At 41.2% G+C, this 15,335-nt stretch overlaps 1 protein-coding gene across 3 annotated transcripts in view; it reads left to right on the top strand.

Moving 5' to 3' along the window:
* Positions 1-15,335, top strand: part of LOC115130172 (integrin beta-5-like) — a 96,881-nt gene that overhangs the window by 2,772 nt on the left and 78,774 nt on the right. For all 3 annotated transcript variants that reach the window (XM_029661034.2, XM_029661024.2, XM_065018701.1), the window contains exons 5-9: positions 684-852; positions 2,266-2,427; positions 9,875-9,970; positions 10,145-10,234; positions 15,138-15,272. In XM_029661034.2, the coding sequence (XP_029516894.2) occupies positions 684-852; positions 2,266-2,427; positions 9,875-9,970; positions 10,145-10,234; positions 15,138-15,272 (652 nt within the window). The remainder of the gene's footprint in view (positions 1-683; positions 853-2,265; positions 2,428-9,874; positions 9,971-10,144; positions 10,235-15,137; positions 15,273-15,335) is intronic.

Raw genomic sequence — 15,335 nt, 5'->3', positions numbered from 1 at the left:
TGGGTCCATGTTGTGACTGTGGTTTTTGCTGTGCAAGTGCACTGTAAGGTTAGTGATGCTGAGGCTTGTTGTGGATGATGATGGCATGCTGAAAGGGACCAGACATCACACACACCCACCACATTTTCCCCGAGGTGAGATTAATGCTGCACTAACTTACTGACATCACACATCACTTCCCAGTTAGGTTATTCCCTGGGTCCTGCGTGTGGACTGTGTGTGTCGCAGTCAAAGAGCCAGTACTGCTGGAAAACATTAAAGGCGCAGAGGACAGATCATAACATCTGGGCCTCTCGTCCTTAACACAGCCCTGCCCTCTCCCCCTTGCAAAAACAATCTATACAAATGACTCAAATTCAGGATCTGTGTTTCCTCCAGGATGAAGGGTGTGTTAGAATGTCCCCGAGGTCTTCCTCTTGGGGAAACTGTTTTATTTACATTACGTACACATCCTCAATGTAGCCAACAGACCTAGGTTGAAACAGTATTTCAAATAGTTTGCCTGAAGGAGAGCCTGTGTGGATGTGCCAGATGGGCAGGGTTGGCACTTTTGGGACCATTTAATTGGTTCCATTTGGGACAGACAAGCTCAATCGAACGCAGAAAAACAATGCCAGGTCGGTTACATGCATAGCATCCTCTATGTAGTTAAACATTTTATTTAAAACTTTCTCTCTCCACAGATACAAACTGTTCCCCAGCTGTGTCCCCTCCTTCGGGTTCCGCCACCTCCTCTCCTTGACTGACAAAGTGGATCGCTTCAACGAGGAAGTACAGAAACAGATGGTGTCTCGCAACAGGGACGCTCCGGAGGGAGGCTTCGATGCCATCCTGCAGGCTGCCGTCTGTAAGGTGAGATGAGGCCACGGTGCGACTAAAGGGACGTGACTGACTGGCATGTCAACCTATAACCCTAACCTTAACCCTAACCAATCAGGACTAGGTCTGCTGTAAGTTAAGTCCTTTTAGTTTTTTCCCTGTGAGCTGTCAGTCAGACAGATATGATGGATTTAGGCCCTGGTAGTGTTCATTGGCACACACAATGGAAAACTCAAATGAGCATTTCTTATTCGACAAGTCTAGGTAGTTCCTTCCTGTTACCGGTTAGTTTTTTTTTCACTGTTCGCCTAATTTACCCAAGTCACAAACACTATTGACCAGGGGGTTGAACAGGAATTGTAGTCTGATGCAGCTGTTTAAATAAGGAGATAACTGACTCACTAACAGAGAAACAGGCCCAGTCATATCCCAGTGTTGGGCTGTTGTCTGAACAGGCGTTAATTGTTTTTACTGGTAGAGAATGTCTCCCTTCCCTCCCAGCTCTACCATGTAATTGGGTGTAGCACCTTGGATTGGACAGTTTGGTGGTTGGTCAAAACTTTTTTCATATCTTTGTTTCACTTACTGTGAATGATGAATAATTTTCATTGTTGACCAATTGAAGAATATTCAGCTATATGTACCTCTTTGTTCCCCTGTAAAAAAATAAAAAACAAGGGGTTCCCTTCGAGGAATGTAAATAGCAAATGGGCATGGTAACATGTCCCACATGCTGAACTACAACTCCAGCCAAAACACATTTGAAGTATGGCATAGCTGAATATGACAGGGACGCATCTAGCATGCTGTTCAAAAAGACTGTGTGCCAACTCACATCTCTTTCTTTTGTGTACTGTGGCACATAATGTACTGAGTTGGGCATCACATGGGTGCCTTTATATGCCTACACACTGGTGAAAGGTCAGGTTTGTTTAGTGTCATGCCATTACTCATCACTGTGTTGAGACTAATGCGCTCTCTGCTTCTGTACTCTTTTGTTGGCCTCTGCTTCCTGTTGACAATGGCCTTGTTCTGGATAAAACACTTGTGTTACCCTCCTTGTTTATCTGTGGGTCAGTGGTTGTCAAGCTGGTGGAAAGTGATGGTCTTAGTGAAGTGATATTTTTTTATAGGGTCTGGAACTGTTACTCTCTGTATAGCTGAGAGGTTGTGTTGTTGTGCCAAGGTCTTTTACAAACTCTTTATAGAACAGTTATATCTCAAATAAATTCCATTAACAATTTCTCAATAACTATCTAGGATCAGTTGGGGAACACGCCTCTTTTTCGTTATTAAGCCTGCATGTTCACATCTGTTTTGATCTCACAGACTTATCCCCTCCCCTCTGCATTTACACATAGCCTACTATGGAGGGGACTAATTTAGACCCAAGTAAGGTGTCTTTAAGACTTTCAGTGATGTGACCATCTCTTTTCCTCTGTGCAGGAGAGGATAGGCTGGAGGAAGGAGGCCTTCCACCTGCTGGTGTTTGCCACAGACGATGTGCCTCACCTGGCCTTGGACGGTAAGCTGGGAGGGCTGGTCCAGCCCCATGATGGGGAGTGCCACATGAATGAGAAGAATGAGTACAGTGGCTCCACCAACATGGTAAGACAAGAGTCATGGTTACCATAGAGCTATAACATCACTGTCATTATAACATGGTTACCATAGAGCTACAACATCACTGACATCATTATAACATGGTTACCATAGAGCTATAACATCACTGTCATTATAACATGGTTACTATAGAGCTATAACATCACCAACATCATTATAACATGGTTACTATAGAGCTAGAACATCATTGACATCATTATAACACGGTTACTATAGAGCTAGAACATCACTGACATCATTATAACATGGTTACTATAGAGCTAGAACATCACTGACATCATTATAACATGGTTACTATAGAGCTATAACATCACTATATAACATGGTTACCATAGAGCTATAACATCACTGACATCATTATAACATGGTTACTATAGAGCTATAACATCACTGTCATTAGAACATGGTTACTATAGAGCTATAACATCACTGTCATTATAACATGGTTACTATAGAGCTAGAACATCACTGTCATTATAACATGGTTACCATAGAGCTAGAACATCACTGAATCATTATAACATCACTAGAACATCACTGACATCATTATAACATGGTTACTATAGAGCTATAACATCACTGACATCATTATAACATGGTTACCATAGAGCTATAACATCACTGTCATTATAACATCACTGTTACCATGGTTACTAGAGCTATAACATCATCATTATAACACGGTTACTATAGACATCATTATAACATCATTATAACATGGTTACCATAGAGCTATAACATCACTGACATTATAACATGGTTATAACATCACTGGTTACTATAGAGCTATCACTTATAACATGGTTACCATAGAGCTAGAACATCACTGACATCATTACATGGTTACCATAGAGCTCATAGAGCTATAACATCACTGTCATTATAACATGGTTACCATAGAGCTAGAACATCACTGACATCATTATAACATGGTTACCATAGAGCTATAACATCACATCACTGACATCATTATAACATGGTTACATTATAACATGGTTACCATAGAGCTAGAACATCACTGACATCATTATACATGGTTACCATAGAGCTAGAACATCACTGACATTATACCATGGTTACTATAGAGCTAGAACATCACTGACATCATTATAACATTATACCATGGTTACTATAGAGCTATAACATCACTGACATCATTATAACATGGTTACTATAGAGCTATAACATCACTGACATCATTATAACATGGTTACCATAGAGCTATAACATCACTGACATCATTATAACATGGTTACCATAGAGCTAGAACATCACTGACATCATTATAACATGGTTACTATAGAGCTATAACATCACTGTCATTATAACATGGTTACTATAGAGCTATAACATCACTGACATCATTATAACATGGTTACATAGAGCTATAACATCACTGACATCATTATAACATGGTTACCATAGAGCTATAACATCACTGACATCATTATAACATGGTTACCATAGAGCTAGAACATCACTGACATCATTATAACATGGTTACCATAGAGCTATAACATCACTGTCATTATACCATGGTTACTATAGAGCTAGAACATCACTGACATCATTATAACATGGTTACCATAGAGCTAGAACATCACTGACATCATTATAACATGGTTACCATAGAGCTATAACATCACTGACATCATTATAACATGGTTACCATAGAGCTAGAACATCACTGACATCATTATAACATGGTTACCATAGAGCTAGAACATCACTGACATCATTATAACATGGTTACCATAGAGCTAGAACATCACTGACATCATTATAACATGGTTACCATAGAGCTAGAACATCACTGACATCATTATAACATGGTTACCATAGAGCTATAACATCACTGACATCATTATAACATGGTTACTATAGAGCTAGAACATCACTGACATCATTATAACATGGTTACCATAGAGCTATAACATCACTGACATCATTATAACATGGTTACTATAGAGCTATAACATCACTGATTATAACATCATTATAACATCATTATAACATGGTTACCATAGAGCTATAACATCACTGACATCATTATAACATGGTTACCATAGAGCTAGAACATCACTGACATCATAACATGGTTACCATAGAGCTAGAACATCACTGACATTATACCATGGTTACTATAGAGCTAGAACATCACTGACATCATTATAACACGGTTACTATAGAGCTATAACATCACTGACATCATTATAACATGGTTACCATAGAGCTATAACATCACTGACATCATTATAACATGGTTACCATAGAGCTAGAACATCACTGACATCATTATAACATGGTTACTATAGAGCTATAACATCACTGACATCATTATAACATGGTTACCATAGAGCTAGAACATCACTGACATCATTATAACATGGTTACTATAGAGCTATAACATCACTGTCATTATACCATGGTTACCATAGAGCTATAACATCACTGTCATTATACCATGGTTACTATAGAGCTAGAACATCACTGTCATTATACCATGGTTACTATAGAGCTAGAACATCACTGACATCATTATAACATGGTTACCATAGAGCTAGAACATCACTGATATCATTATAACATGGTTACCATAGAGCTAGAACATCACTGACATCATTATAACATGGTTACCATAGAGCTAGAACATCACTGACATCATTATAACATGGTTACCATAGAGCTATAACATCACTGACATCATTATAACATGGTTACCATAGAGCTATAACATCACTGACATCATTATAACATGGTTACCATAGAGCTATAACATCACTGACATCATTATAACATGGTTACCATAGAGAGCTATAACATCACTGACATCATTATAACATGGTTACCGTAGAGCCTATAACATCACTGACATCATTATAACATGGTTACCACTGACATCATTATAACATGGTTATCGTAGAGCTATAACATCACTGACATCATTATAACATGGTTACCGTAGAGCTATAACATCACTGACATCATTATATAACATAACATCACTGACATCATTATAACATGGTTACCGTAGAGCTATAACATCACTGACATCATTATAACATGGTTACCGTAGAGCTATAACATCACTGACATCATTATAACATGGTTACCGTAGAGCTATAACATCACTGACATCATTATAACATGGTTACCATAGAGTTATAACATCACTGACATCATTAAATCAAATCAAATTTATTTATATAGCCCTTCGTACATCAGCTGATATCTCAAAGTGCTGTACAGAAACCCAGCCTAAAACCCCAAACAGCAAACAATGCAGGTGTAAAAGCACAGTGGCTAGGAAAAACTCCCTAGAAAGGCCAAAACCTAGGAAGAAACCTAGAGAGGAACCAGGCTATGTGGTGTGGCCAGTCCTCTTCTGGCTGTGCCGGGTAGAGATTATAACAGAACATGACCAAGATGTTCAAATGTTCATAAATGACCAGCATGGTCGAATAATAATAAGGCAGAACAGTTGAAACTGGAGCAGCAGCACAGTCAGGTGGACTGGGGACAGCAAGGAGTCATCATGTCAGGTAGTCCTGGGACATGGTCCTAGGGCCCAGGCCAGTTGAAACTGGAGCAGCAGCATGGCCAGGTGGACTGGGGACAGCAAGGAGTCATCATGACAGGTAGTCCTGGGGCATGGTCCTAGGGCTCGGGTCCTCCGAGAGAGAGAAAGAGAGAAGGAGAGAATTAGAGAACGCACACTTAGATTCACACAGGACACCGAATAGGACAGGAGAAGTACTCCAGATATAACAAACTGACCCTAGCCCCGACACATAAACTACTGCAGCATAAATACTGGAGGCTGAGACAGGAGGGGTCAGGAGACACTGTGGCCCCATCCAAGGACACCCCGGACAGGGCCAAACAGGAAGGATATAACCCCACCCACTTTGCCAAAGCACAGCCCCACACCACTAGAGGGATATCTTCAACCACCAACTTACCATCCTGAGACAAGGCCGAGTATAGCCCACAAAGATCTCCGCCACGGCACAACCCAAGGGGGGGCGCCAACCCAGACAGGCTGACCACAACAGTGAATCAACCCACCCAGGTGACGCACCCCCCCCAGGGACGGCATGAGAGAGCCCCAGTAAGCCAGTGACTCAGCCCCCGTAACAGGGTTAGAGGCAGAGAATCCCAGTGGAAAGAGGGGAACCGGCCAGGCAGAGACAGCAAGGGTTCGTTGCTCCAGAGCCTTGCTATAACATCACTGACATCATTATAACATGGTTACCGTAGAGCTATAACATCACTGACATCATTATAACATGGTTACCATAGAGCTATAACATCACTGACATCATTATAACATGGTTATCGTAGAGCTATAACATCACTGACATCATTATAACATGGTTACCGTAGAGCTATAACATCACTGACATCATTATAACATGGTTACCGTAGAGCTATAACATCACTGACATCATTATAACATGGTTACCGTAGAGCTATAACATCACTGACATCATTATAACATGGTTACCATAGAGCTATAACATCACTGACATCATTATAACATGGTTACCATAGAGTTATAACATCACTGACATCATTAAATCAAATCAAATTTATTTATATAGCCCTTCGTACATCAGCTGATATCTCAAAGTGCTGTACAGAAACCCAGCCTAAAACCCCAAACAGCAAACAATGCAGGTGTAAAAGCACAGTGGCTAGGAAAAACTCCCTAGAAAGGCCAAAACCTAGGAAGAAACCTAGAGAGGAACCAGGCTATGTGGTGTGGCCAGTCCTCTTCTGGCTGTGCCGGGTAGAGATTATAACAGAACATGACCAAGATGTTCAAATGTTCATAAATGACCAGCATGGTCGAATAATAATAAGGCAGAACAGTTGAAACTGGAGCAGCAGCACAGTCAGGTGGACTGGGGACAGCAAGGAGTCATCATGTCAGGTAGTCCTGGGACATGGTCCTAGGGCCCAGGCCAGTGGAAACTGGGGCAGCAGCATGGCCAGGTGGACTGGGGACAGCAAGGAGTCATCATGACAGGTAGTCCTGGGGCATGGTCCTAGGGCTCAGGTCCTCCGAGAGAGAGAAAGAAAGAGAGAAGGAGAGAATTAGAGAACGCACACTTAGATTCACACAGGACACCGAATAGGACAGGAGAAGTACTCCAGATATAACAAACTGACCCTAGCCCCCCGACACATAAACTACTGCAGCATAAATACTGGAGGCTGAGACAGGAGGGGTCAGGAGACACTGTGGCCCCATCCAAGGACACCCCCGGACAGGGCCAAACAGGAAGGATATAACCCCACCCACTTTGCCAAAGCACAGCCCCCACACCACTAGAGGGATATCTTCAACCACCAACTTACCATCCTGAGACAAGGCCGAGTATAGCCCACAAAGATCTCCGCCACGGCACAACCCAAGGGGGCGCCAACCCAGACAGGCTGACCACAACAGTGAATCAACCCACCCAGGTGACGCACCCCCCCAGGGACGGCATGAGAGAGCCCCAGTAAGCCAGTGACTCAGCCCCCGTAACAGGGTTAGAGGCAGAGAATCCCAGTGGAAAGAGGGGAACCGGCCAGGCAGAGACAGCAAGGGCGGTTCGTTGCTCCAGAGCCTTTCCGTAGAGCTATAACATCACTGACATCATTATAACATGGTTACTCTAGAGCTAGGACATCACTGACATTATTATAACATGGTTACTCTAGAGCTAGGACATCACTGACATCATCATAACATGGTTATTATCCACATTGCCATTGTGATATATTGCTTGGGTTATTCAATAGATATTGAAATTCTCTACTCAAGCGGCACCTCTCAAGAATGGACTTTGCTTTGAGGTAAAGATAACTTCTCAGGCGCATTTTCCGCCGCTGGTCTGATTCTTTGACGACCAGAGCCGAGCTATGTTTCTAAAAGGAAGAATGCATTGTATTCTTTGAAGTATACTGGTTTGCTGAGTCTGCCTGGCTCAGCTTCCGCTGGAGCTCCTGCTTACTTTATTGGGAACTCACTTCATGTCTTATTGCAGCTGCTTATCTCCTGACAGCCATAGGAAGTGCAAGTTAAAAGCTGTAATTATCTCAGGGAAAGTTCACATAGAAGTTAATTTAGACAACAGTTAGGCTGAGAGCTCAGCAATGGTCCCATTGGCTCAGTTGGTCGAGCATGGCACTTGCAACGCCAGCGTTGTGGGTTTGATTCCCACAGGGGACAAGTACGATAATGCATGCACTCACTACTGTAAGTCGCTGTGGATAAGAAACTACTAGAATGTTAAATGTCTTGAGAGAGGACATAAAGAAACTACTAGAATGTTAAATGCCTTGAGAGAGGACATAAAGAAACTACTAGAATGTTAAATGTCTTGAGAGGACATAAAGAAACTACTAGAATGTTAAATGCCTTGAGAGAGGACATAAAGAAACTACTAGAATGTTAAATGCCTTGAGAGAGGACATAAAGAAACTACTAGAATGTTAAATGCCTTGAGAGGACAAAAGAAATTCTAAACGCCATGCTAACATTTAGTTTGATTTAAACAAAGATATATTCATGCACACAGTTTGAGTTTACATAGCTATCGCTATTTGTCAAAGAGCTAATGTAATGAAAACATAATTAACATCATGTGAATTTCAATCAATCCAACTCAATAATATGAAAATTGGCTAAGTGAATAAAAATATAAATATTCTGGTATTCGGGTGGTTTCTCCCGGAATCGCTAAATGTTTCTATAGTTATTTGCTCTGTGTCATTGGATGCTCTGGGCATTGTAGTCATGTTACATCTGATCGCATTAAGTTCAGTGGCGGTACTCCAACACAAATCCAAAGAATTCACCACCCGTGGATCCTCAGCAACAGGCTAAGTAGGTTTCTCCTCTCATCTGATTGTGGGACGAAAGGAATACGCACTTCCTAGAACAGAGCTCTGTTTTTCAGGGAAACCGTTGAACTGGAGAAGGTGCAGAGGCAAATGTTTGTCACAGTCCATTTGAAGTGTAACTCTCACTGTTGATTGATTTGGATGTACACTATGACAAAGGCTTACTGAAGCCAAAAATCTCAAATCTGATTGTGAGAAAGTGATTATTTATTCAATGCTTAAACATTTTCACTCATTCATACCTTCACTATAGCGAACATTTGACTTAAGTTAGGATTCACATTTTAATGCACAACTCTAGTGCAGAGCTGTAAGTTCATAGGTCTAAACCACTTCAGTGTTCTTTGTCCTTTCTGCTGGCGAGAAAGGAAATGTCAGGGGACTCTAACGTAAACACTACACTGGAATCAGGGGAGAAATCGCTTCTCTTCACTAACTTCCTGACGGGGTGAGATGGAAGCTAAACTATTGAACTTTAAAGAAATGTCTCTAACATAAGATTTTCCCATGTTTCTATGTATCCATGTCTCTGTAGGACTACCCCTCTCTGGCTCTACTGGGAGAGAAGCTGGCTGAAAACAACATCTATCTCATCTTCGCTGTGACAAAAAGGCTGTATGTCATTTACAAGGTATATATTCTTTATTGAATTGTATGTTCAGTATTGAGATGAACTGTGTGTTTGGTGTTTATAGTGTGTACTGTTTGGTGTGTACAGTTTGGTATGTATAGGGGCCTTTATTGTGTGAATTCCTGCAAATATTTGTTTATTTAATAACATTTCTCCTATCTTGTGTTTATGCAGAATTTCACAGCACTGATACCTGGAACCACAGTGGAGATTCTGGATCAGGACTCCAAGAACATCATACAACTCATCGTTAACGCCTACAATGTAAGTAAAGGAGGGTTCTCTTCCATTTGGAGCACAGATTGCGTGTGCTTTAGAAGAAGAGTCTCACCTGTCCTCTTTTGAAATGGATGTTGGTTGAAAACATTTTCAAACTGAGCGAAAAAGACAGCTATTCCCTGAACTTGTAATTTTTCCTTTTTGTGCCCTACTGAACATGACCCTGGTCTCTAGAGGAGAAGAGGAAGTATTGAATGTTCATGTTTTAGCATTAGAGATGGATACCCTCACCTAGCCCTTCTATTTAGTGTGGGGTTCTGGGGGTTTACTTCTGTCACACGCTACAGCCCTGTGTCTAACTCTGCACTAGTCTAGCACTTTATGGTCACAGAACAAGAAGCAGGTTTATGGCCCAAATCCTGAGACTGAGACCCTCCTGTTACTCCCCAATCCACCACACAGGAAATAGATTCCAGCATTCCCGTACTTTGAAGGAAGGATTCTGGAAGGGGCTGAAAAGGGTTCTAGAAGGGCTGAAAGGCATCCACATTCTTGTGTATTTTAATCCAAGGAGTCAATTTGAGGGACAGAAAGAGAAACACATTGTGCAGAAGGTTTAGTTTTTCATAAGGTTGATAAATATTTGTCCTGGTAACATTGCTGAGATGGTTCTAATTGAGGTCACTGCTATGCTGGAAAAACGGCAACAGACTGGTGTGCTAGGAGATTTGCATCTTGTCCTTGTTTAGAATTGTAATTTCATTTTCCCTTGGTTATATGGAACAAGAAACACCACATTTATGGAAAATATGAAACCAGAGATTTAAATCCCCACCAGACTAATTGATGGGTCATGCTAAATCTCATCTTCATCATACCAAAGTTAAGCCGGGGCCTCTAATGATCTTGAATTATAATTTGACGTTAATGTTTATGATTGTCATAGCAGACACTCTCCTAATCCATTCTCAAATCATCCATCCTCCTTCTGTCTTGTATAATTGTGCTGTGGTCTGTTGACTAAAACCAGACTCGAGGTCACCGTATATCTGCTTTACCACTGTGGTTCCTGTTTGGCCATAGAAGGGATCTTAAAGCCAGTCTGATTTGAGTGGTTAGGCTACATTGCCCCAGTCCCATTTCTCAGCTTACCAAACAGTGGCGTTCAGGCTGTTGAAATGGCAGATTGTCTTTAATGCGCTGCAGGAAGGCAGTTACTGTAAATAATTCACTCTTTTGTACTAGTTGAGAGGAAACAACATTTAAGGGATGAAATATGTGTATTTTGAATATTTTTTTCTTGTTTTAGTCAAGTTTTCCTTACAAACTATTCCAATCAAGCCGTGTCATTTTTTTCAGTCAAGCATTTTACTTCCTGTGATTGAGAGGAACAACTTGTTTTTGCATAGTTAAGTACACAAGAGTTGATTCTAGAACTGGTAATTATGGCAAACAAAGTGTTGAGACTGTCAAATATGGATGACCACCAGCGAGCAAAGTGTTGCCTATATTCTGTACATCTATTCACTTGTCAAGATACCACAACATTGGCTTCGTAGCACGGTCTTTATTGAGGGTGGTGCGGTTTCAACGCATAAGCAATTTAGCTATTTCAACACATTTTGTTATCAGAGAAGAAAAAGTCATTCTCAGTTTATTGTGTTCTTTTCCCAATACATGCCAGAGCAAGGCAGAGATCAATCATGGGTATCTGTCTGTCAGTCAGGCATGGTTCAATCAGTCATGGGTATCTGTCTGTCAGTCAGGCATGGTTCAATCAGTCATGGGTATCTGTCTGTCAGTCAAGCATGGTTCAATCAGTCATGGGTATCTGTCTGTCAGTCAGGCATGGTTCAATCAGTCATGGGTATCTGTCTGTCAGTCAGGCATGGTTCAATCAGTCATGGGTATATGCCAGCCTAGCACGGTTCTGATAACCCTACTGTCACAGTTCTGTAGCTGTGATGCGTTGGAGAGAACACATACTCTCGTAAAATACAGACACGGCTGGCACGTAGCTGAAAAGCCACGCTATTGTACACACACTCCGTATCCATGCCAACCGAATCGCTGTGGGGTAGGATCATAAAAGACAGAATAAACCATTATAAACCTTGCTTAACCAAGGCATTTTATTCTCTCCTATTCTCCATGTTTCTCTCTTTTCCATCCCAACTGCTAACAGAAACAGATTGGATTACAGGCTCTTACTGGTTTCATTATAAAATGCTGAGTGGTGGTGTTTCTGAGTGGATCCAGTGGCAGGGGTACTGGAAAAATGTAACTAGGGTTGCACATTTTGGGGAATATTCAGAGGTGGGAATTAACGGGAATATATGGGAATTAATAATAATACCATTTAAATGTAGATGTTTTTTTGCATTGGATATATTTACCATATCATATTTATTTATATCATATTTATTTAACCAGGTAGGCAAGTTGAGATCAAGTTCTCATTTACAATTGCTCCCTGGCCAAGAGAAAGCAAAGCAGTTCGACAGATACAACAACACAGCGTTACACATGGAGTAAAACAAAACATACAGTCAATAATACAGTAGAAAAATCTATATACAAAATATATATACAATGTGAGCAAATGAGGTGAGATAAGGGAGGTAAAGGCACAAACAAAAAGGCCATGGTTGATATCTGCATCAGACAGGATGCTCTTGCCAGCATAATTGGGGTGTAACATGTACGCTGCGTCATGTATGGGCTTCAGGCAGAAGCCTGAACATCTCTTCACGCTTTTTGATGTATTTCAGAACTGCAGTTTCCACTGCTTGGAGCAACCGTGAAGTGGGCAGGGCAATACAGATTTCTTCTCTTACATCTGCGTGCAGAGTATGAACATCAGACAGGATGGCATTGTCTCCCTCAATCCGTGCAATGGTTACTGCTGTAGGTTTCAGGAGTTTCAGGCTGCTTACCACTCTCTCCCAAAATACATCATCCAGGAAGATCCTCTTGATATCGGCAGGCTGTGATATGGCCATTTCTTGGAGAGACTCCTTCCCCTCCAAGAGACTATCAAACATGATGTCAACACCACCCCCAATGGGTGTTGCTGGGCAGCTTCAATGTGGTGCTCTTATTCTTCTCACTTTGCTTGGTGAGGTAGATTGCTGCTATAACTTGATGACCTTTCACATACCTAACCATTTCCTTAGCTCTGTTGTAGAGTGTATCCATTGTTTCCAGTGCCATGATGTCCTTGATGAGCAGATTCAATGCACGACCAGCACAGCCAATGGATGTGATGTGAGGGTAGGACTCCTAGGACCAAGCAGCCTTCATGTTCACAGCATTGTCTGTCACCAGTGCAAATACCTGCTGTGGTCCAAGGTCATTGATGACTGACTTCAGCTCATCTGCAATGTGAGACCAGTGTGTCTGTTGTCCCTTGTGTCTGTGGTCTTGTAGAATATTGGTTGAGGGATGGAGATTATGTAGTTAATTATTCCTTGCCCACAAACATTCGACCACCCATCAGAGATCATTACAATACAGTCTGCTTTCTCTATGATTTGCTTGACCTTCACTTGAACTCTGAACTCTGCATCCAGCAAATGAGTAGATAAAGCATGTCTGGTTGGAGGGGTGTATGCTGGGCGAAGAACATTCAGGAATCTCTTCCAATACACATTGCCTGTGAGACTCAAAGGTGAAGCAGTTGCATACACAGCTCAAGCAAGACATTCATCAGCATTTCTCTTGCTACGTTCCTCCATTGAGTCAAAAAAAACTTCTGATTCCAGGAGGACCATGAGCTGTTAATATCGATAAGGTGTCTGATTCATCATTTTCACCTCGAATAGAAGTAGAGAGATTTTTGTCAGAGGTTGTTTGTTGTGAGCGCTGAGAGATCTTTATGCGCTTGGCCATATGATTCTGCATCTTTATTGCATCCTTCACATGATTTGGCACATTATTTGCAAATGTACACAGCTTTTCTTTCTACATTAGCTGGAGTGAAACGTCTCCCCATATCAGATAGTGTCCGTGGCATTTTCCTGTAAAGATTAGAACATTTTTTTGTAAAAAAAAAATACAATTCCATGTACAGATAAGTAACTCCTTTGTAAGACATTTTTTTTTAATGAAACGTATGGAAACAGGTGAATTAACACTCTTCAGTTAGCTGGCTCAAGCAAGCTAAAACACACATGGTAGCAAAAACTAACTAGCAGAAATTGTCAACAAGTTAGAAATTATTTAAACATACTTTGCTGTAGGCTACTATTTACTAGTTAACAAAAAATAATGTATATCATATCAAATATATTCACCCCACCCAGTATTGTAATCAAAACTTACCAGAAAGCATGTAGTCCTTGGCTCAGACAGTGTAGTAGTGTGGGCTCAATAGCATCTCAGTAGTGTGCAAGATCTTGAGAAGCAGCTGTACATGTGATGGAAGAGTGCACTGTACATGCAGAGGTTTGCAATTCTATTGAATTGAGGATATTTTAACCATAATATGCCACAAGACCTAGAATTGCCTTGTGTGTATCCCACAAAAAAAGATTCACTGTTATAAGCCAACTTTTTTGATGAATTTCCAAAATTCCCAGGCTTAACTTCCTATGGAACATTTCCTGAAATTCCAGAAATTTACCGGGAAGTTTCCGACCCTTTGCAACACTAAATGTAACATTCAGATAGTATAGAAACCACCAGGGAACCTCTGTGCCAACTCTAATATACAGAGATACTTTAACTCTCGTGATCTATTGATTAGTCTTTGATCAGACTTGTGTTTGGATAGTTGACCAGTGAACCATCTGTCTTGTTTTCAAATAAATCAAACATTTACTACTTTGATGTAAAGGTCAAAAGTACTTATTCATAAGGGTCTGTGTTTTTGTGTTCAAGGCATATGCTTTTGTGATTTTTTTTTTTTTTTTTCAAGCCTCTCTCTGTGTCTGTGTCCTCCCTCCAGAACATCCGGTCCAAGGTGGAGCTGACTGTGTGGGATCAACCTGAAGACCTCAGTCTGTCCTTCACTGCCACCTGTCAGGACGGACAGCCTCTCCCAGGCCTCAGGAAGTGTGCCGACCTCAAGATTGGAGACACGGTGAGTCCTACATAGGCCTCCCGGCTTTCCATGGATTTTCGCTATGTGGCCAAGCTGGAAAGT

Source organism: Oncorhynchus nerka, linkage group LG1, assembly GCF_034236695.1.
Source record: "Oncorhynchus nerka isolate Pitt River linkage group LG1, Oner_Uvic_2.0, whole genome shotgun sequence".
NCBI classification, from domain to species: Eukaryota; Metazoa; Chordata; class Actinopteri; order Salmoniformes; family Salmonidae; genus Oncorhynchus; species Oncorhynchus nerka.
The sequence above is the reverse complement of the archived record's forward strand: the minus strand, read 5'-3'. Positions and strand labels throughout refer to the sequence as shown.